The 20,874-nt window shown below is 43.8% G+C and overlaps 2 protein-coding genes across 3 annotated transcripts in view; one reads left to right on the plus strand and one right to left on the minus strand.

Annotated features, from left to right (window-relative positions):
• The window catches only part of mrps18a (mitochondrial ribosomal protein S18A), an 83,117-nt gene extending 66,539 nt beyond the window's left edge, over positions 1-16,578 (plus strand). For both annotated transcript variants that reach the window (XM_060855818.1, XM_060855829.1), the window contains one exon: positions 16,356-16,578. In XM_060855818.1, the coding sequence (XP_060711801.1) occupies positions 16,356-16,500 (145 nt within the window). In that variant the 3' untranslated portion in view covers positions 16,501-16,578. The remainder of the gene's footprint in view (positions 1-16,355) is intronic.
• A 19-nt stretch (positions 16,579-16,597) lies between these two features.
• Positions 16,598-20,874, minus strand: part of rsph9 (radial spoke head component 9) — a 60,348-nt gene continuing 56,071 nt past the window's right edge. Inside the window, exon 5 of the mRNA XM_060855805.1 lies at positions 16,598-16,895. Within this exon, the coding sequence (XP_060711788.1) occupies positions 16,735-16,895 (161 nt within the window). The 3' untranslated portion in view covers positions 16,598-16,734. The remainder of the gene's footprint in view (positions 16,896-20,874) is intronic.

Genomic DNA, 20,874 nt, shown 5'->3' on the forward strand with positions numbered 1-20,874 from the left:
TCTGTAGTTTGTTCAGCAAAGCAATTAGTTTCACCCACAACTCGATCAATAATTCTGTTGTCACATAAAAGACTAAAAAAACCCAAAGGAGTCATATCAGCTGTGTCTTGATCAATTGATATTCCGGGATTTCCAGTGAATGGGAAGTGTGGTGGTGGAGGAAGCATGCATTCTTCCGACACCAAATTCGTCTATCCTCCTCCTCCTCCTCCTCACTTGGGAGAGAATAGCCATTATCAGACGAGTTTGCACTCTCATCTGATGTATCCAAGCTTCTAACAGAAGGTTCATACTCATTGTCATCTTCTGAGCTTGACATCTGGGCGTAATTTGTAAAACAAAAACAGAAAAAACCGTGCGTGCCCAAAAGCGGTGCGTTGACGCTTCTTGCAATGCCTGAGGTGGAAGAGACACAGCTACCAGACGTATGAGTCACAGAGTATACTCGTTCCTAGCTGAGAAGGGCCCAGAAATGCCGAGAATTGATGTATAAACTCTGACTTCTACCTTTCTGTCTTGAGCGAGTTTACTCGTCGCACTCTGAAAAAGACAAATTAGGTGAAGACAAGTTAGCTCGTCTTTGCCGGGTAAGGGGTTAATGTTGTCTGCTTTAAGGGAACGGGTCAGTTTCTCCTGGCAATACGAAGTCTTTAATTCATGTTGTCACTTTAATAAATCTTCTCTCCAGAATGTTCTTTTGAGAGTGTTGTGTTCAGAAATTGTCTTTGATATTCCAGCTGGGACCTACTCAATGTTTATAAGGACCTGCCACAATCTCCTGTTTCTGGACCCTCCTGTTTTTGTACTGTCTAGTTCTGTTCTTAAAGCCTGGGATCCCATTTAGTAACAGCCTTCTCAACTTTAGTTACTACCTGCAGACACCTGGGTACCCTACCCTCTGTAGAATTGAGCCCCTCAGTTTTTATTGCCATCTCTTGTCAGTTTACACTCTGGGCATGAAACATAATCTCTCTGGCTGCATCTGCCGGATCTGCCATTGTTCTTAATGTTTACCACGTTTCCAAATTTTATGTCACTGGCATTTAAAGTAATGCAATATTGTTGCAAAATACAGTGATGGTACAGCCAGCTCCAGGTGGAGTCACCACAGTGGGCCAGCTGGTTGAGGAATGATATAAACCATAGTGGGGGGAAACCTGATGAGAAAGTTTGCACCATCCCGCTATGCTGCAATACAGATGGTTAGTGACACGTTAAAGAAATTCTTCCTTTTATGTGGCATGTTACCAGCTCATCTCAAATAGCGTTATTTTAAACAATCCATACTGATTGTCATGTAAATCTACAAGCATGGAATTACTGCAGCAATCACCTATATATGACTAGACTGTGATGCTATAGTCAAGGGAAATATGATGGTCTGGGCATCTGTTAATCGACTGAATTATCAGCCAGACTGTGTGAGCAAGTTATATCATGGTTCAATCCTAAACTCCTCTGATTCACAGGTGACAGTTACCGTGTGGGTCTGATCTTTGGCTCATGTTTGAGGAATGTAGAGAGATAGGAATGTATATAAACTCTTCAGACTTTGAGACTTCTGTTCACTGCTTATCTGTACACCAATTTTGTGGACCCGCTTTTACCCCATAATCCATTAATTTGCTTCTCCAACAAAAAGCTAGTTATGTCTTAAAGTTTTCAATGCACGCAGCATCCACAGTCTTTGGAGGACAGAGTTGCATGTGACAAATAGGTTTCATGTACAAAACATTGTACCAGTTGAACTCCCCACTGGCCTAACTCTAATTTTCAGATTGTGACCTTTCGTTATGTATCCTCTACTTAAAGAAATAAGGCATGGAGAGGTAGAGAGAGAGTGTGTGTGAAGGTGGCGTTCAGGTACAAGCTGAATACAATCTTAGTGAATACTGGATAAGGCTCAAAAGGACCAATCGTCCTGCAAATTCCAAGTACCTGGAATTAGATTCCCCCCCCATCCCCTCAGTTTTCAAAACTTCTCTTTGTATTTAGTGGACGGCACGGTGGCTCAGTGGTTAGCACTGCTGCCTCACAGCACCAGAGACCCGGGTTCAATTCCCACCTCAGGCGACTGACTGTGTGGAGTTTGCACATTCTCCCCGTGTCTGCGTGGGTTTCCTCCGGATGCTCCGGTTTCCTCCCACAGTCCAAAGATGTGCAGGTCAGGTGGATTGACCATGCTAAATTGCCCATAGTGTTAGATGTAGGGGTATGGGTGGGTTGCGTTTCGGTGGGTCAGTGTGGACGTGTTGAGCTGAAGGGCCTGTTTCCACACTGTAAGTAATCTAATCTAATCGAATTTAATTCTTGAAGCTCTGATTTAATTCCACCTGGCCCAGAGCTCATATTCTTAGAAAAGGTTGGGTATCCACTGTTGAACCCTTCAGGTGGAGTTTAACCAAGGCTGTGTACATTTGAAGCATTGTTTCATATAAACGTAACACTCCATTAATGTTCATGATTTTGCCAAGTATCTGTGCATGAGAGTTTGGTGATTCTCTGTACATAGACATCTTAATACATCCCTTTGTTGCTTCACAGCTGTTAGTTTTCACTGACCCCAATGAGATTTTTACATCAGATTCTCTCTGCTGTAACTTCTCATTCAGTTAGCTTTGTCAGTGGCTCTCGCTTTGATTCAGTCAACAGCCATCTCGGAAAGCAGCGTCATTCCTGTGTGGGATGTGGGTATAACTGATCAGGCCAGCTGTTGTTACCCGACCCTAATTGTGCAGCTTGCTAGGATATTTCAGAGGGCTGAAGAGACACCAGTAGGACACAGCATGGAAGGATGGCAGAAATCCTCCCCTTAAAGGCCGTTCATCAATCAGATGTGTTACTTTTATTGTCTCCATTTGGCTAACTTTTAATTTTATTGAATTCAGATTTCACCACGTGCCATAGTAAGATTCAAACCCATCGACAGTAACCTGGGCCTTTGGATTCTGAGTCCAATTATATTTCCGTTACATCATCATCGCCTCCCATCTAGATGTGTAAGGGTCTAATTAATCATTAACATGTATGATGAAATGCAAAGGCCCTAGTCAGTTGATTGAAAGAGTTGAATAACAGTTCATTGAATCATGCAGTACAGGGGCTCTGATCTGTGTATCTATTCGGGACTTACAGGCGGCACGGTGCACAGTGGTTAGCGCTGCAGCCTCACAGCGCCAGTGACCCGGGTTCAATTCCCGCCTCGGGCAACTGTCTGTGTGGAGTTTGCACATTCTCCCCGTGTCTGCGTGGGTTTCCTCCGGGTGCTCCAGTTTCCTTCCACAGTCCAAAGATGTGCGGGTTAGGTGAATTGGCCATGCTAAATTGCCCGTAGTGTTAGGTGCAGGGGTAAATCTAGGGGAATGGGTCTGAGTGGGTTGCTCTTTGGAGGGTCGGTGTGGACTTGTTGTTCCACACTGTAAGTAATCTAATCTAAAAAAAAGTTTTCATACAGAATGATCAACCCTGCGGAGATGGTGGTAGTTCAATGGCATTATCATTGTTGAATTCCAACCCCCCCCCCTCCCCTCCCAATATCAATATCCCACAGGGTTAACATTGTCTGGAATCTGAACTGGACTAGCTGCAGCATCAAGAACAGGTCAAAAGCTCAAAATTCTGCAGCAGGTAACTCCCCTCCTGACTCTTAAGTCCATAGGACAGAGAAACAGAATTAGGCCGTTCAGCCCATCAAGTCTGTTCCAGAAGTTCCTGGCTTAGTGTCTGAAGTACGTTGGAGCTGATGTTTAAATATGGCACTAATAGCATGACTGTTGGCAAGTTCTGACATTGATTACCTGAGGCAAATGCAGAGACCAGTAATGCAGTGATAAACAGGAGGTAGTGTGAGAGAAGTTACCTATGGCTGGTGACAGACTGGATACTGTAAAACACACTTGGAAAACCCCGCCGAAAAGTGGGAATGTTCAGCCCGTTGTTCCCATCTCCACCCTCTTCACTCCACATAGGCTAAAGCTGACCACAACTGCTGGCTTTTCAGACGTCTGCAAGCTTCCTAACTCTTACACATAGGATACATTACTTTACATCGACTCCTATAGCATAGGGCTTTCTGCCTGCCGTGCCGTACCGTCACATCAGCTGTGTTTAGGGTTCATCCTCCGTGAAACTCTAACGCTGTTCATTCAGAAGCACTGTTGCCTTGGCCATGCTGGGGCGCAGTCAGGAACTGGAGATAACATGCACAGGCTCAGGGGAGCCCATCTGGAAGATGGATTTCAGGATGGTCTCTCATTCCTGCCTGAAGTATTCACACAACTGTGTGTTTTCATCAGCAGTTTTGAGAAATATGTCAGCAGCCACGAACGGTGTGAGGGAGCTCATTGATGTGTTTTCTTAGTACCCCTTTCAGCATGTTCTTGCTGGAACGTGCTTACTTTTGTAAAGCAGTCAACCCTGTGTTTAGCTGTTTGACGTCAGCCTGGTACCCTTGTGTAGGTTACAGCCCAAAACCGATCCGAGCCCTTGCTGACCTTTACAGCTGGAGTGCTTTGGAGCTTCACAGCCTTGAGTGATTAGAAGTTGAATTGCTGATCCAACCTTTTTGCAGAATTGGAAGTGAACCCAAATGCCGTGAATGGGCATGTCAGTAACTTCCGGCCATGCCCATCCTTTTCCAACAGGGACTGTCTTCGGAGCATTGATTTTAGGATGCAGTCACCTGTGGAAAATTAGTAACATCGGAAAGTTGCATTTGCCAGTCTTAGTCGGGTCATATCTTTTGTGCAAGATGTGTATTAAGCTTTATAGAATAGAATCCCTACAGTGTGGAAACAGGCCATTTGGCCCAACAAGTCCACACCGACCCTCTGAAGGGTAACCCACCTAGACCCTTACCCTATTTCTCTCCATGTCCCCTAACTAATGCACCTAACCTAAACATCCCTGAATGCTATGGCCAATTCACCAGACCTGAATATCTTTGGACTGTGGGAGGAAACCGGAGCACCCAGAGGAAATCCCGCAGACACGAGGAGAATGTGCAAACTCCACACAGACAGTTGTCTGAGGCGGGAATTGAACCCAGGTCCCTGGGCCTTAGAGGCAACAGTGCTAACCACGCACGGTGCTACCCCGGTTATGTTTGTACATTCATAAGCTGTTGGTGTCGTTGACCTAGGCCAGTGGTTTATTGCCCATCCCTAATTGCCCCTGAGAAGCTGGCTGTTGGTTGCTGCGTTGGATCAGTCCAGTCCGTGATGGCTAGGCACAGCCAGGGTGGTGGAAGGGAGGGAGTTCCAGGATTTTGACCCAATGATATCGTTCCAAAGTGCGGGGCTTGGTCAGGAACTAGCAGGCGGTGATATTTACACAATCTGCTTTCCTTGTCCTTTTTGGGCAGTCACAGGCAGGAGGTTGACTGTAGCAGAAGGATTGGCTCTATCATGTTAAAGGTTCCAAGTGAATGCAAGTTATGGCTAAGCCAAAAGGCAGAGAGTTCAAACCCCTCACCGTGACTGGCCATGATCTGGGCAGGCACTTTGGTGCAATAATCAGGGAGCATTGAATTCCTAATTACTGTGTCAGATGAGAAACTAAAGTGAGGCTTTCTCTGCCTGTTTGTAATATAAAAGTGCACATGATCAACTTTCCTACTGACTAACATCCTGATGTGCCAAAGTCTCTGATTTTAACTCGACCCAATGTTTAAAGCTGCCAGCTAATGTGGAACTAAGGTTCAACCTGTCATCTGTATTCAACTAACTGGCCAGTCATGGTCAGTGGGAACAGGACAATAGATCATCTTGCACCTAGGCTATGGAGTACAGACATCCACCAGGGTTTCTGTTGCTGGTTCCCACTGATAAATTTGGTATATGTGGGTATTGGATGGGAGACGTTTGGAGAGCAAGTTCAGACTCCACCTTGACAGCTGCTGATCTGTTGGCACTGCATTATAACTGGGCTGTTGGGTAAGAGCCAGAGGATGATCAGTGAGTGGGCCTGGGCCCTGTCAGAGGTGACTGCCTTTGGGAGACTGTCAGAGCAAGAACTCCTTGAATCATAATCAGACCCAAGACCTCTGCTTCTTTACAGCACAAGGACAGTGGGTATTTGAAAACACTGCTGTCTCCATGATCTAGTTCCAACTTGTACCAAGAATGTCACTGTTGTTAACTAAAACTCCTGGAACTCCTTTCCTCACCCGAGTCTGTGGGAGCACTTATCATCACATGGGCTGCAGGGGCCGAAGAAGCTCGCTCATCATCATCTTAAGGGCAGCTAGGGAGATGGACAATAAGTGCTGCTCTCAACAGTGATCTTCAAGCCATCTGAGAATGTCCCTTTCTGAAGGGAAATCTCTAATTTTCTGCTCCAAGTGAATTGGGAGAGATGTGATGGGCTGAGGCAGGAACTAAGTGTCTCGCCCAGTCAGTATTTGTTTAAGAGCAGCTGAGTTCAGGGAAGTGGAAAGGTTGCTGTTTCCTCAAGCGAATGATTTGAAAAAATGTTTTCCAGTACATTTAACTCGGCGACTAAACATACTATCAGCTCAGTTTGGGAAAATGTCAGTGAGTTCTTAAAACATGGCAAGAAAAGAAAAATGCTAAACTGTTTATTGTTCTGTGGAGTCTCTCTTCCTTCAGAGTTTAACTTTAGTGCAGTCTCAAGCTGGTTTCTGTGGTTTCCGGGTCTTGGAAAGGGGAAAGGGTCATTTAGTGACCTAGAGCAATGGGGCTGCCAGTTCTCTCTGGAGCACCATTGAAAGGCCGCTGTATGAGGCAAAGCGAAGGGCAGATTCTCCTGTCAGCTTGGTAACCGATTGTTTCCCGAGTGAGAACAGCTCACTACTTTCAGGTCAAACACAGTTAGCTTGCCTCGGGTAGAAAAGTGAATGTTGCGAACGTTGCACGACAGGTTTAGTCGTGACCTGCTGATCTGGGAGGGAGATTGACAGTGATAAATGGATTGCTTCCCCATTTCAAGCCTGCAGCATCACCATTGAGAGCACATGAAGTAAAACAGTCAGGGAAATCCTGTTCTGGCCCCAGGAGTCCTGAAGAAGTGTCATAATTAGGCTCAACATGAATTCCGTTTCTCACTCCACAGATGCTCTGAGACCTGCTGAGTTTCTCCAGCGTTCTCAGTGTTGGTTTTGGATTTCCAATACCCAGAATATTTTGCTTTTATACTTAATCAAGACGTGTAAAGTAATCAGAGGGTTTGTTAGGGTGGACAGTGAGAGCCTTTTTCCTCGGATGATGAAGGCTAACACGAGGGACATAGCTTTAAATTGAGGGGTTATAGATTTAAGTAAAAAGTGAGGTCTGCAGATGCTGGAGGTCACAGCTGAAAATGTTTTGCTGGTTAAAGCGCAGCAGGTCAGGCAGCATCCAAGGAACAGGAAATTCGACGTTTCGAAGGGCTTATGCCCGAAACGTCGAATTTCCTATTCCTTGGGTTATAGATTTAGGACAGATACCAGAGGTAGTTTCTTCACTCAGAGTAATAAAGGCATGGACAGCCTGCCAGCAACAGTAGTAAACTCGCCGACGCTAAAGGCATTGGACATACATATGGATAATAATGGAACAGTGCAGGTTAGATGGACATCAGATTATTTTCACAGGTCGGCGCAACATCGAGGGCCGAAGGGCCTGTACTGTGCTGTAATGTTCTACATCCTGCGTCCTATGTCTTATGACCTATGACCTACATCCTACCTACCAGTGATGCACCTTGTCAGGAGTGTGGCTTGATTATCACAGCATTCCTCCTGTTCCAGTCTTAACACTAACCTGGTTGGAACTTTGGAGGAGGTAACAAAGTGGGTTGATGAGTGCATTGTCTTTGTGCATGGGTTTTCCCACAAGCCACGCTGAGCGTAAGAATAAATCCAAGCCAAAGTTGGAATCAAATTAGCTTGTAACCACAAACCAAAGGTAAATGGTCAGTAGGTGTTTCTGTGACTGACAGCCTGAGGGAAAATAGCCTAAGTATGAGGTTCCTTACTTTCTGTGGCATTTGGTCAATGAGTTGGTCTTGAATATATTGGATATGAATTAGAAGTTCCCACACAGCACGAACAAAGAGTGACCCTGGTTGATAGTGAAGAATAAAGCTCTGATTGCTGGAAAATGTCCGTGGGTTAGTTGGATGATTCTGGTGAGTGGTGGGGATGAAGTCAATAGGCATCGAAAATTGTGGAGGAACAGAGAGACCTTGGAGTGCATTTTAATAGAAAGTGGCTGGACATGTAGCTGGAGATCAGAGGATCTATGGACATTTGCTGTTATTATTAGAGTGGTGCTGGAAAAGCACAGCAGGCCAGGCAGCATCTGAGGAACAGGAAAATCGACGTTTCGGGCAAAAGCCCTTCATTCGAAATGATTCCTGATGAAGGGCTTTTGCCCGAAATGTCGATTTTCCTGCTCCTTGGATGCTGCCTGACCTGCTGTGCTTTTCCAGCACCACTCGAACCTTGACTCTGATCTCCAGCATCTGCAGTCCTCACTTTTGCCTATCTGCTGTTATTACCCAAGAGCTGGAAAATTGGAAGAAGAAAGGTAATAATGTTGGAACGGTATAAAACTGGTCACATCTGGAGTAATGTGTGCAGTCCTGGTCTCTGTGTGCTAAAGGGAAGATGTGAATGTGCCAGATAAGGTACCAAGGAGATTTACTACAATGTCGCCTTGCCTCAAGGATTTCAGCTGTAAGGAAAGTTTGGATAGGACAGGGTGGTTTTCTTTGGAATAAAAAGGGATGACCAAAAAACCTAATTGAATTGGATTTACTTATGAGGGGTCCAGATAGAGTGGCAAAGGAGGCTGTCTTCCTATTGTTTGAGGGATCTACATCAGTGGCATCGGGTGAGAATGAAGACACTTAGACAAGTTTGTGGAGGAATTCCCTTCAGTCTCAGGGTGATGGAGATCTAGAATTCAGCCTGAAAGGTAGAAACTCCGCGGTTTTCCACAAGAAATACAACTTATATGTCAATGTGTGGGAGCCCCTCATTCAGAAGAGACTGATTGGAGGAAGCGCCGAATGAATTTTTTGCGAATATTCATCAGGAGGAGGAGGAAGAGGAAAAGGAATTGGACCGAAGAACGGCAACTATCTCATGGCCAAGGACCACTTTTACCTCCTGGAAACACCTACTAAATGTGACCAGAGATGTGGCTCTAAGATCAGACTCATCAGCCACACACCGAACCATGATCAGTGAGACAGAATTTCCTGAGTGGACAATCATAATCATTAGGAGAAAGTGAGGACTGCAGATGCTGGAGATCAGAGCCGAGAGTGTGTGGTGCTGGGAAAGGACAATCGGTCAGGGTAAGCTCTTCCTGCCTGAAACATCGACTCTCCTGCTTCTCCGATGTTGCATGACCAGCTGTGCTTTTCCAGCACCAATCATAATCATTATCAAATGATTACCATCAGTTCTACTCACCTTGAAATAAAGGCCGGTTTTCACACTGCAAGTTCTAGGATTTCTTCCTGCGATACAGTTATGCCGCCTCAAAGTTATGTGTACCTTGACAACTACTGCAGTTACACTGTTCCCTCCAATTCAAGTTTGATTCCTCAATACTTGGCATCAGTTGTTATTTTCAAGTCCACGTCCCAAGTCTTCACAGAAACAATTTCATTAACTGACTTCCTCCTAAATGCCAGAACTAGTTCTTTCACAAACATGAACAGAAATTGCAGGAAAAGCTCAGCAGGTCTGGTAGCATCTATGGAGAGAAATCAGAGTTAATGTTTCGGGCTGAGTGACCCACCATCACCTGCAAGTTTCCCTCCAAGCCACTCACCATTCTGACTTGGAAATGTATCGCCGTTCCTTCAGACTCACTGGGTCAGAACCATATGGGTGTTTTCCTATTGGCCTTTTGAACGTGCCTCCAACAAATGGAGTGCAGTAGTTCATGAAGGCAGTTCATTACCACCACCTCAGCTCAGGGTGGGCAAGAAATGATGGTCCAGCCAGCCACACCCACATTTGTGAGTGAATTTAAAATAAAATCAGTTTTAAAGAGTTAATATTGCCCTATTTTACTACTGTTTACTTTGTGGATGCTTCAAAATACGCATGGTTTTGTCCTTGGTAGAGCTGAGAAGATTGGAAGACTTGGTGCAGGTGGATTTGTTTTTTGGGGATTGATTAACAAGAAGCTACAGATTCGAGGCAATTGTAAAAATTTGAGGAGAAACTGATGTAGGAACACAGGCACATGGGCCCTTCGGCCCCTCGAGCTTGTTCTCCTGTTCAGTAGGATCATGGCTGATCTGTGCCCTAGCTCCATATCCTTGCCTTTGTGCCATATCTCTTAATACCTTTACTTCAGTTTTAATCGGAGTTGAATTTATTTTGTTAACAACTGATCCAGCATTAACTGCCGTCTGTGGAAGGGAGTTCCAAACATCTCTCCTGAATGGTCTGGTCCTAACCTTTAGATTATGGCCCCTAGTTTGAGAGTGCACAACGAGTGGAAAAGTTTATTTTTATTTACACCGTCTTTTCTCGTTAATATCTTGGACTTTAATCAGAATATCCCTTGGCCTTCTAAATTATAGAGAAAGAAAGGGCCGAATGTGCATAATCTCTCGTCATAGGTTGACAAAAACCGATACCTGGGTTAAATTATGTTGTTCCCTCTCCAAAAAGATGTGGCGCCCAGATGTGCCCACAGTACTCCCACGTAGGGTCTAACAGGGATTTTGTATAACTTCAGCATCCTTGTGCTCCTGTCATCTCGATGTAAAGACCAGCATTCCATTAGCTTTCTTCATTATTTTTTGCACCTGCTTACAGCATTTTAAAGATCTTTGCACTTGAACCCCCAAGTCTCTTTGGGAATGCATTGTACTTAACTCTAGAAAGTACCCTAATCTATCGTTCTTTGTTCTAAAATTGACAACCTCACACTTGCTTACACTGAAGTCTATCTGCCATAGTTTTGCTCAGTCACCTATTCCATCAATATCCCTTTGTAATTTTCTGATGTCATCGACATAGCTTGCAATGTGCCCTAACTTCATTTCTGCCTTGCAAGTTGCTGCAGTGACGTCTTCAAACAGCTAGTCATTGTGATCTGGAGTGCACTGCCTGAAAGGGGAGGGAAAGCAGATGAAATAATGATTTTCAGAAGGGATTTGGATAAATGCATGAAAAGATGAAATTTGCGGATCCTCCGGAAAAAGGCAAGAGTTTAAGGCGATTTAGACAGCACCACTGAAAAGCTGAGCTGAATGAGCTTTTAATCTGTATCATTCCGTGATTCTAATATTAGTTTGGCAGGAATGAGAGGAATTTGTACAGATTTGGAATGCATCGTGAATGTGAGGAAACAGTCTTTTCTGTTCTGACCAGGATTTTAATGAAGTGTAAATGATGGTACGTGGAAGATTCACATGGTCTGTTTAAATGGAAAGTACCTTGCTGGTCCTACTATAGGCTTCCAGATTTGGGCCATACTTTGAGAGAACAAATTGAATCCTGCAACAAAAGGTGAAATACCTGTTGCAGTGATGCCATCCGAGTCTGCTATTAATGCTTCTTTCTCATACACATGCTCACGTTGTCTGCAATCAGCCATTCACACCGCTTCATTAAGTTTGGTGTTGAACAAAAGGTGTCCTTAAGGATGTACTTAAAAGGTGTCTGGTGTATGACATCGATAATTTCACAGTGTTGTACATTCTTTCCTTGGGATAGAGTCAGCTCCAGTTGATCGTATTTTGTGATGAAAGAATCACAAGAAGAATTTGCAACTTTAATTGTCACAGACCCCTAAAATCCCACTCCACTGGCAACAGCGCCAGATCTGCTGATCGAGACATGATTTTGAAGATTTGATGACGTTGACTGGAGTTTGTTTTGAGTATTTGGGACCATATACACCTTGAGCCATCTGAACATTTGCTCTGCTAAATCTAGTCACCTTGATCCTGGTGGCAGACTTCTAAACCACAAAACACCAAGTCTAGGAATCTGCCCCCGGGATAAGAAGAGGATTTATTTAGGTGAGACACCAAGACCCAGATTATAGAACCCAGACAAAGACCAGAACACTACATAAACACCTCGAGGTGCTGATTTGGCAAGTCTGACCACTGTTGCATATTCTGTGAAATCTTATGCAGGCACATCTGTCAGTAAAGACTTGCCTTTGCACAGGGATTAAAAGACTGCTTACATACTGTGATATTTTAAGCATAATGACTTGTTACGTGGGCAGCAACTGCATGGCAAGATTCCACAAACAGCAGTTAGGTGAATGACCACACGAATGGTTGGTGCTGGATGTTGGGAAAGGTAGAAAGCTGGGTAAGACAATAACTCCGTGCATTTTTATACCGCCTTCACACGTTAGGAAATGGCTTGTGGAGATGTGAGCACGTTTCTGGACCAGTCAAAGGTAGGCTTTAAGGAATGTCTACAAGGAGAGACCGGGAGATTTGGGGTGAAAGTTCCACAGGCTAGGGAGACTCTTTGTTAAACAGTCTGTAACGTCACTTGAACTTTGTGGGTCTTCAATCCGGCTATTTGCCTGAAGTGGGGCTTGAACATAGCAGCCCTGCCTGAGAGAAGAGGCTGTATCAGCTGAGGATAGAAACATATTCAGACTGATTTACTGGAGCAGACAATAGTTGATTGCAGGAGGAACATGTCTTAACCTGTAAAAGCATCATTAAAATCTTAGACATGGACTTTTTTTTTGTATTTTGTAGAAATTGCAGTAGTTACAATTGGCTTGAATGATATATTTTGCCTCTCCCCTTTGTGCTATTAGACAAACTGTGTCAAATGTTGACTAAGTATTAAAAGTGTTTTATTGCAGACTGGGAGAATTAACCAACTGCTCCCATGTTACTTTTAACATTAAAAAAAACTTTTATAAGCTATAGTAATGAACTCCTAAAGGTTATCCACTTTTTACAAAGGGAAGAGCAGTTACTTTCACAGGATCTATTAATGGCTGATTTCACTGTGAGACGGAAGGTAGTTTGAGAAAACAGTCATAAATGACTATAATTTAACTGCAACTTGTTGATTTATCAGCCATTCTAACATTTATCACCTCTTACTCGATAAAACTCATGTTGCCTCAACTGGTCATCTGGCTGAGAGTAATCAGGCTTTACTTACATCTGCAGCAGCAAATGAGACCGTAAATTTGAATTTGTTTCCTCTGCTCAGAAAGGAGGATGCAGATTAGAGTTCTGACCCTTTTCACTCGCTGTCGCTTTCAGCGGCAAAGTGAATATGTCGACATTCGAAGGTTTCAGGGTAAATTATTTCTGAATGAGATGAGTAATTTCTTCACCCAGAGAGTGGTGAGCCACGGAAAGCGGTCAAAGTCAAAACATTGTATAATTTCAAGTAGAACTTTGATATTGCAGTTGCGACTTCAGGGATCAAAGGATATGGGAAAGGAGACCAGCAATAGGCTATAGAGTTAGGTGATCAGACATGATCGTAATAAATAGTGGAGCAGTCTCCAGGGCCAAACAGCCTACTGCTGCTCTTGCTTCTTAGATTTTCTTTTTCTCACTTCCGGCCTAGGAACATCATTGATGAAGCAGCTGAGGACGGGTTGGGCCTGGGGCACTACTATTTTCAATGTTTCTGTGACATCATGTGAAGACAAGGGTAGACTGTGTTTTCTCTATCCCCATTTGGCCATTCACTTATCTGGCTCTTCACAACTTTGCCACCACCTCCTTGTGTCCTTGTAGGGATCAGTAGGGACAGAGTTTGCAAATCCCAGAATCTCCGATCTGTTACAGTGAAGAAGACCACTTTTCACATTGTACCTCCATAAATTACCTAGTGCCCTCTTGAACGCCTCACTTGAACCTGCCTCCATTACATTTTCTGCCTGTGTTGCTCGCAAGACAAAGCTTCTGGGTGGCACGGTGGTCAGCACTGCTGCCTCACAGTGCCAGAGACCCAGATTCAATTCCCACCTCAGGGTATGGAAGTGTGGAGTTTGCACATTCTCCCTGTGTCTGCGTGGGTTTCCTCCGGGTGCTCCGGTTTCCTCCCACAGTCCAAAGATGTGCAGTTTAGGTGAATTGGCCACGCTAAATTGCCCGTAGTGTTAGGGGCAGGGGTAAATGTAGGGGAATGGGTCTGGGTGGGTTGCGCTTCAGCGGGTCAGTGTGGATTTGTTGGGCCGAAGGTCCTGTTTCCACACTGTAAGTAATCTTTTCACTGTGCCTTGGTAGACATGACAATAAGATCAATTCAATTTGATTCAGTGCTTTTCATACCCTGGGCTACTCGCTGGGTAAAAGCGTATTTTTTCTCACATCACCCTTGCTTTGTTTGCACTTCACTTTAAATCTATGCAAACATCTTGTTCCCTCTCCTCTGATGGGACCAGCTTTTCCCATCTGCTTGATCAAGCTCGCTAATGACTTTGGAAACCTCAGCTGCCTTTTCTCCAAAGAGATCATAGTTTTTTCAGTCTGTCCTCATAACTGAAGTTTTTTCCATTCCTGGAACCATTCTTATAAATCACTTCTGCAATCTCTCCAGTGCATTCTTATTCTGTTATAATGTGGTGCCCACAACTGTCCATTGTACTCCAGCTGATGTCTAACATGTGTCTTCTACAAGTTCAACATCACCTCCTTGCTCTTGTACTCTACACTCCATTAATAAAGCTGAGGGTACTGTATATTTTATTTACTGCTCTCTCCACTTGTTCTGCCACCTTCAGTGACCTGTGCACATATTCACCCAGGTGCCTCTGCTCCTGTGCCCCCTTTAGAATTATGCCCCCTATTTTATATTGCCTTTCACTGTTCTTCTGACCAAAATGCATCACACCATATTTCTCTGCATTGAGCCCTTATTTATCACCTCTCGGCCCACTCCACCAACTTGTCAGTGTGTTTGGAGTTCTACAATGTCCTGCTCACAGTTTACAATTCATCCAAGTTTACTGCCGTAGGCAAACTTTGAAATTGTCCCCTGCACACACAGATCCAGATTTTTAATATATATCTGGAACGGCAATGGTCCCAATACTGAGGAGCTCCACTACAAATGTTCCTCCAGCCTGCACAATATCCATTGATCTGCCTCTATTCCGTATCACTGATCCAATTTTGTTTCCGTATTGCTCCTGTCCCTGTAACTTTCCTCTCGAGTGTTGTGCGATAGTGCATCAAAAGCCTTTTGAAAATCTATGAATGCTACATCAACAGCATTACCTTCATCGAGCCTTTCTGTTACCACTTCAGAAAATTCCAGTACGGTAGATCAACATCATTTCCCCTTTCGGAAAAGTCCAGAATTAATTTCTAATAAACCCACTTTTGCCATGTGAATGTTAGTGTAATCCCAAATAGTTTGTTGAGGCTTCCCTACCACTGAAGTTAAACTCGCTGGTCTACCAGCCTTGGATACATTTTGGTTCAATATTTTGTCACCTATATATTTTTACAATGCTTTTGTGGTCTGTCTAATCTCTCCTGAGAGGAGCTAATTCACCAGAGTGCGCACCAATCCTGGTCTCTCTACAACTTAGCAGCTCCTCACTGTCTAAACTTTTTTGTTAGACATGGGGCAGCACGGTGGCTCAGTGGTTAGCACTGCTGCTTCACAGCGCCAGGGACCTGGGTTCGATTCCAGCCTCGGGTGACTATCTATGTGGAGTTTGCACATTCTCCCTGTGTCTGCGTGGGTTTTCTCCGGGTGCTCCAGTTTCCTCCCACGGTCCAAAGATGTGCAGATTAGGTAAATTGTTCAAGGAGAAAGTGAGGTCTGCAGATGCTGGAGATCAGAGCTGAAAATGTGTTGCTGAAAAAGCGCAGCAGGTCAGGCAGCATCCAGGGAACAGGAGATTCGACGTTTCGAGCATAAGCCCTTCTTGAGGAATGAGGAGCGACGCATGGCTGCAAGGGTGGAGCGGAGGATCCGGAGGGAGGTTTGTTGCTGGAGCCTGCGCTTTTTCAGCAACACATTTTCAGGTTAGGTAAATTGGCCAAGCTAAATTACCCACAGTGTTCAGGGATGTGAACGTTAGGCACATGAGGCAGGGGTAAATGTAGAGTAATAGGAAACAGGTTTGGGTGGGATACTTTTTGGAGGGTCGGTATGGACTTGTTGGGCTGAAGGGCCTGTTTCCATACTGTAGAGATTCTATTCTATACATTCTATTTTCTAATCAATCTGTTCAGAGATGATATTACACATATCTGGCTAAGAGGAAGGGACATTACCACTGTGCCACAGGAGCTCCAGAACATTGAGTAATTGGGGTATCTTGGTTTCTGATTTACCAGTCATTGTTAAACACTAACAGTGCTTCATGTCTAAATCTTCACCACCTAGACCTCTGCAATTTATCATTTTTTGTTTCACACAGATACCTCACTCGATGGTCAGTTGATTCGGTGAAGCCCATCTGGAAGAAAGGCCTCAAGTGGTGTAAAGTTCGCATGCCTGTGGGAGACCCAATACTGAAGAATAATGTTGTCTATGGGAAAAGGCCTAATTATATTAAACACTGATAAGGACTCTGGTGTGATCTGACCGACTGAATTTCCACAATGCATCTTTTATTAAATAAACAAGTTATTTGCAGCATATAGAGTTTTCAAATAAGATTTATTAAAATATAGAAAGATGTCATTTGTTGACAATAGTATTTTATATAATTAATTCAGTGTAATTTGAAGTAAATCAGTTAAAATCAGAGAAATTAATAGGTATCGGCTCATTGAGCTTTCTGATTGATGGGAGTATCATATCATGAATGGAAAGTCTATATTCCTCTCGCCTAGGCCCATGTAGATGGAACCGTACTGAGAAGTCTCAGGCACGTGGAAGAAGTTGAAGCCGAGCCACAAAAGACTTTGAAGAATGACCAGCTTGCTGCCCCTCTCATATTGCAGACTCCAGAACACTGCAAACCCAAGCACAACAACATTGGTTAGCTTCCTGTCCACTCAAAGCGAAGCTTTCAAACTTCTCGCACAGGTGACAGTGCCCTGTCCTGAACCAAGCTATGATAACTCAAACAGAAACAACACCATCAGAACAGAGCAACAATCAAAAATACAGCAATTCGGTCATGGCGTGCAACCACTGGATCCAGTGGGGCTATGTAAATGCACAATCTTCAGATAATATTGCACTGTGTAACAGGTTTCACTCATGCATTTCTCCTCATATAATAAAATACTTTAAGGTGCTTTACCGAAAGGGATTCAGACATGGGAAGATGCAAAGCATTTTGTTCAGAAGTGTTTGAAAGGTTTACATACCTATGTGAAGATGCATCAATGCGGTAGATCAGGTTAGTTATAGACACATACCAAATGGGAATATGATGTAATGATTATGCAGACCTGGCCCAAAAAGGGCAAGACCCAGTACACCATGGGCCAGCACGGTGCCTCAGTGGTTAGCACTGCTGCCTCTCAGTGCCAGGGACCCGAGTTCAATTCCAGCCTTGGGCAAGTGTCTTTGTGGAGTTCGCACATTCTCCCCACGTCTGCGTGGGTTTCCTTCCACAGTCTAAAGATTAGCCATGGGAAATGCAGGGTCATAAGGAATGCTGTTTGGACAGCCAATGTGGACTTATATGGCTGAATGACCTGCTTCTATGCTGTACAGATTTTTATTTTATTTTTAATGTAAATATGCCCAATGCAGGGAAAGAAAGAGCAGATGACAGGTGGCTGTGGTGATAAAGAAAAATATTAGTGCTAGAGAGAGACCAAGGGCTGAATCCACTTGGTTATAGTTAAGAAACAATTTTTGCAAGGTTTGTGAAGGTTTGTAGCTCAGGTTGAGGTTTAGGGTATAGGTTTGCTCGCTGAGCTGTAGGTTTGATATCCATACGTTTCATTATCTGGCTAGGTAACATCATCAGTGGTGACCTCCAAGTGAAGTGAAGCTGTTGTCTCCTGCTTTCTATTTATATCTTTCTCCTGGATGGGATTCCTGGGGTTTGTGGTGATGTCATTTCCTGTTTGTTTTCTGAGGGGTTGATAGATGGCATCTGGATCTATGTGTTTGTTTATGACATTGTGGTTGGAGTGCCAGGTCTCTAGGAATTCTCTGGCATGTCTTTGCTTAGTCTGTCCCAGGATAGATGTGTTGTCCCAGTCGAAATGGTGTTTTTTTCATCCGTGTGTAGGGCTACGAGGGAGAGAGGGTCGCGTCTTTTTGTGGCTAGCTGGTGTTCGTGTAGCCTGGTGGCTAACTTTCTTCCTGTTTGTCCTACGTAGTGTTTGTGGCAGTCCTTGCATGGGTTGTACTGGGTCTTTTCAGTTTGTTAGTTTTTGTTGAGAGTATTGGTGGGTTTGTGTGCTACTAGGATTCCGAGGGGTCTCAGTACACCTTACCATATACACCCCATCCAGGAGAAAGACATAAATAGAAAGCAGGAGACAACAGCTTCGCTTCACTTGGAGGTCGCCACTGATGATGTTACCTAGCCAGATAATGAAACGTCTGGATATCAAACCTACAACTCAGCGAGCAAACCTACACTCTTAGGAAACAATGGATATTTTCCTGTAGGCAAATGTGTTTGGAATGATCTTCCCTGGAGAGCACTGGTACATTGAATAGATTCTGAGTTAGACGAACGCTTGATCTGCCAGCGAGTCAAGCATTGTGAGGCTGTCAGAAGAATGGTGTTAAAGCGCCATATAGATCAACCAGGATCATATTGCATGGTTTAATAGGCATCAGGATCCAAATGGCCTACTCTTACTCCTATTTTTCTGATCTTCTGAAGAGGTATTGCTTTATCTAGTTCTGGGAAATGATGTGGGTCTATTATCAGGAATCTTTTGATCATTGTATTATAAGGTTGAGGTCAGTTATGGAACTAGACCAGGAGGAATCTAAATCTAAAGATTCTTAATTGAAGGAGGAGCAAAGGGTGAGTGTAGAGATTTAAAAAGAATGAGAGTAGAAAGTCATTTTTATAAATGACCTGGATGAGGGCGTAGAAGGGTGGGTTAGTACATTTGCAGACGACACTAAGGTCAGTGGAGTTGTGGATAGTGACGAAGGATGTTGTAGGTTAAAGAGGGACATAGATAAGGTGCAGAGCTGGGCTGAGAGGTGGCAAATGGAGTTTAATGTGGACAAGTGTGAGGTGATTCACATTGGTCGGAGTAACCGGAATGCAAAGTACTGGGCTAATGGTAAGATTCGTGGTAGCGGAGATGAGCAGAGAGATCTCGGTGTCCAGGTACACAGATCCTTGAAAGTTGCCACTCAGGTTGATAGGGTTGTTAAGAAGACATACAGTGTTTTAGCTTTTATGAATAGAGGGATCAAGTTCCGGAACCATGAGGTTATGCTACAGCTGTAAAAAAACTCTGGTGCAGCTGCACTTGGAGTATTGTGTACAGTTCTGGTCATCGCATTATAAGAAGGATGTGGAAGCTTTGGAAAGGGTGCAGAGGAGATTTACTAGACTGTTGCCTGGTATGGAGGGAAGGTCTTAAGAGGAAAGGCTGAGGGACTTGAGACTGCTTTTGTTGGAGAGAAGAAGGTTGAGAGGTGACTTAATAGAGACATATAAGATAATCAGAGGGTTAGATAGGGTGGACAGGGAGAGCCTTTTTCCAAGTATGGTGATGGCGAGCACGAGGGGGGGCATAGCTTTAAATTGAGGGGTGATGGATATAGGACTGATGTCAGAGGTAGTTTCTTTACTCAGAGAGTAGTAAGGGTATGGAATGCTTTGCCTGCATCGGTAGTAGATTCACCAACTTTAAGTACATTTAAGTCGTCATTGTACAAGCATATGGATGTACGTGGAATAGTGTAGGTTAGATGGGCTTCAGGTTGGTATGACAGGTCAGCACAACATCGAGGGCCGAAGGGCCTGGACTGCGCTGTCATGTTCTATGTTCTAAGTCAGAATGAGGACTTAAATAGAATGGGAACCAAGAGTTGCTGCAGAGATTTTAAAAAAACACAAGCAAAGAGTCAGAGCAGAGATTTAAAAACAGCAGGAACACATTTAGAGAATGTTTGAGGATGGAGTGCCAAGCAAGTAGGCAGATATGCCCTAGATGATGTCAAGCTTCTTGAGTGTTGTTGGAGTTGCACCCATCTCAGCAAATGTGAACTTACTCTCTCCTGCTAAGGTCTAGTCAGGGACTCAAACCTTAGGCTTAAGACAGGATTTTTCTGGAACATGCTGATATATCATTTTAGTTTTCTTCATGCTGATTTTAAGACAGGAGCCATAAACACTAGAGATCAAGCCCATTGTATATTATCCAACACCAGAGTGGCAGCATATGCACAATAACCGGCGAACAGGAAATGATGAAGTATGTCTTTGGAGTCTTGCTCTTTGCCTGGAGTTGAATCAGATTGATCAGCTTCCTGGCCATAGGAGATTTGATTTCAAATTCAGGAATCACCATCACGGAAAGCATCAGCAAAGACAGTAGAGAAAAACATGCTGAAGAGTTTGATATTCACACGCAGTCATTTTTAATTTCATTAATAACTAGGAATGGATCTGAAGACTCCCCATTATCTAGGACACGTGGGCATCCTGTTACCAAACTGATTGTCAAACCATTGGAATTAATTTCTTCATTATCTTCCAAAATCCATCAAAGCTCTTTATCTCAAAGACCTTAGTCAGATCAACATCGTATACAGGATCTGTCCTTGGTAATGCAGCTGAGATTAAATATAGACCATGCAGAAAAAGCAAAAAAAAACAGAAACAAAGGCAGAGTATCCAAAGAAACTGACAGTTAATATAATGGGGTTTCAAGAGTTTTTTTTAAAAACATGTATATAAATGGTAAAGCGATAGCAAAAGGTAAAATGGGACTGATTAAGGATCCAAAGGGGATTTAGGCTTAGAAGCATATGCCATAGCTAAGGACCAA

This window comes from Hemiscyllium ocellatum, chromosome 3 (assembly GCF_020745735.1).
Source record: "Hemiscyllium ocellatum isolate sHemOce1 chromosome 3, sHemOce1.pat.X.cur, whole genome shotgun sequence".
Lineage (NCBI taxonomy): Eukaryota > Metazoa > Chordata > Chondrichthyes > Orectolobiformes > Hemiscylliidae > Hemiscyllium > Hemiscyllium ocellatum.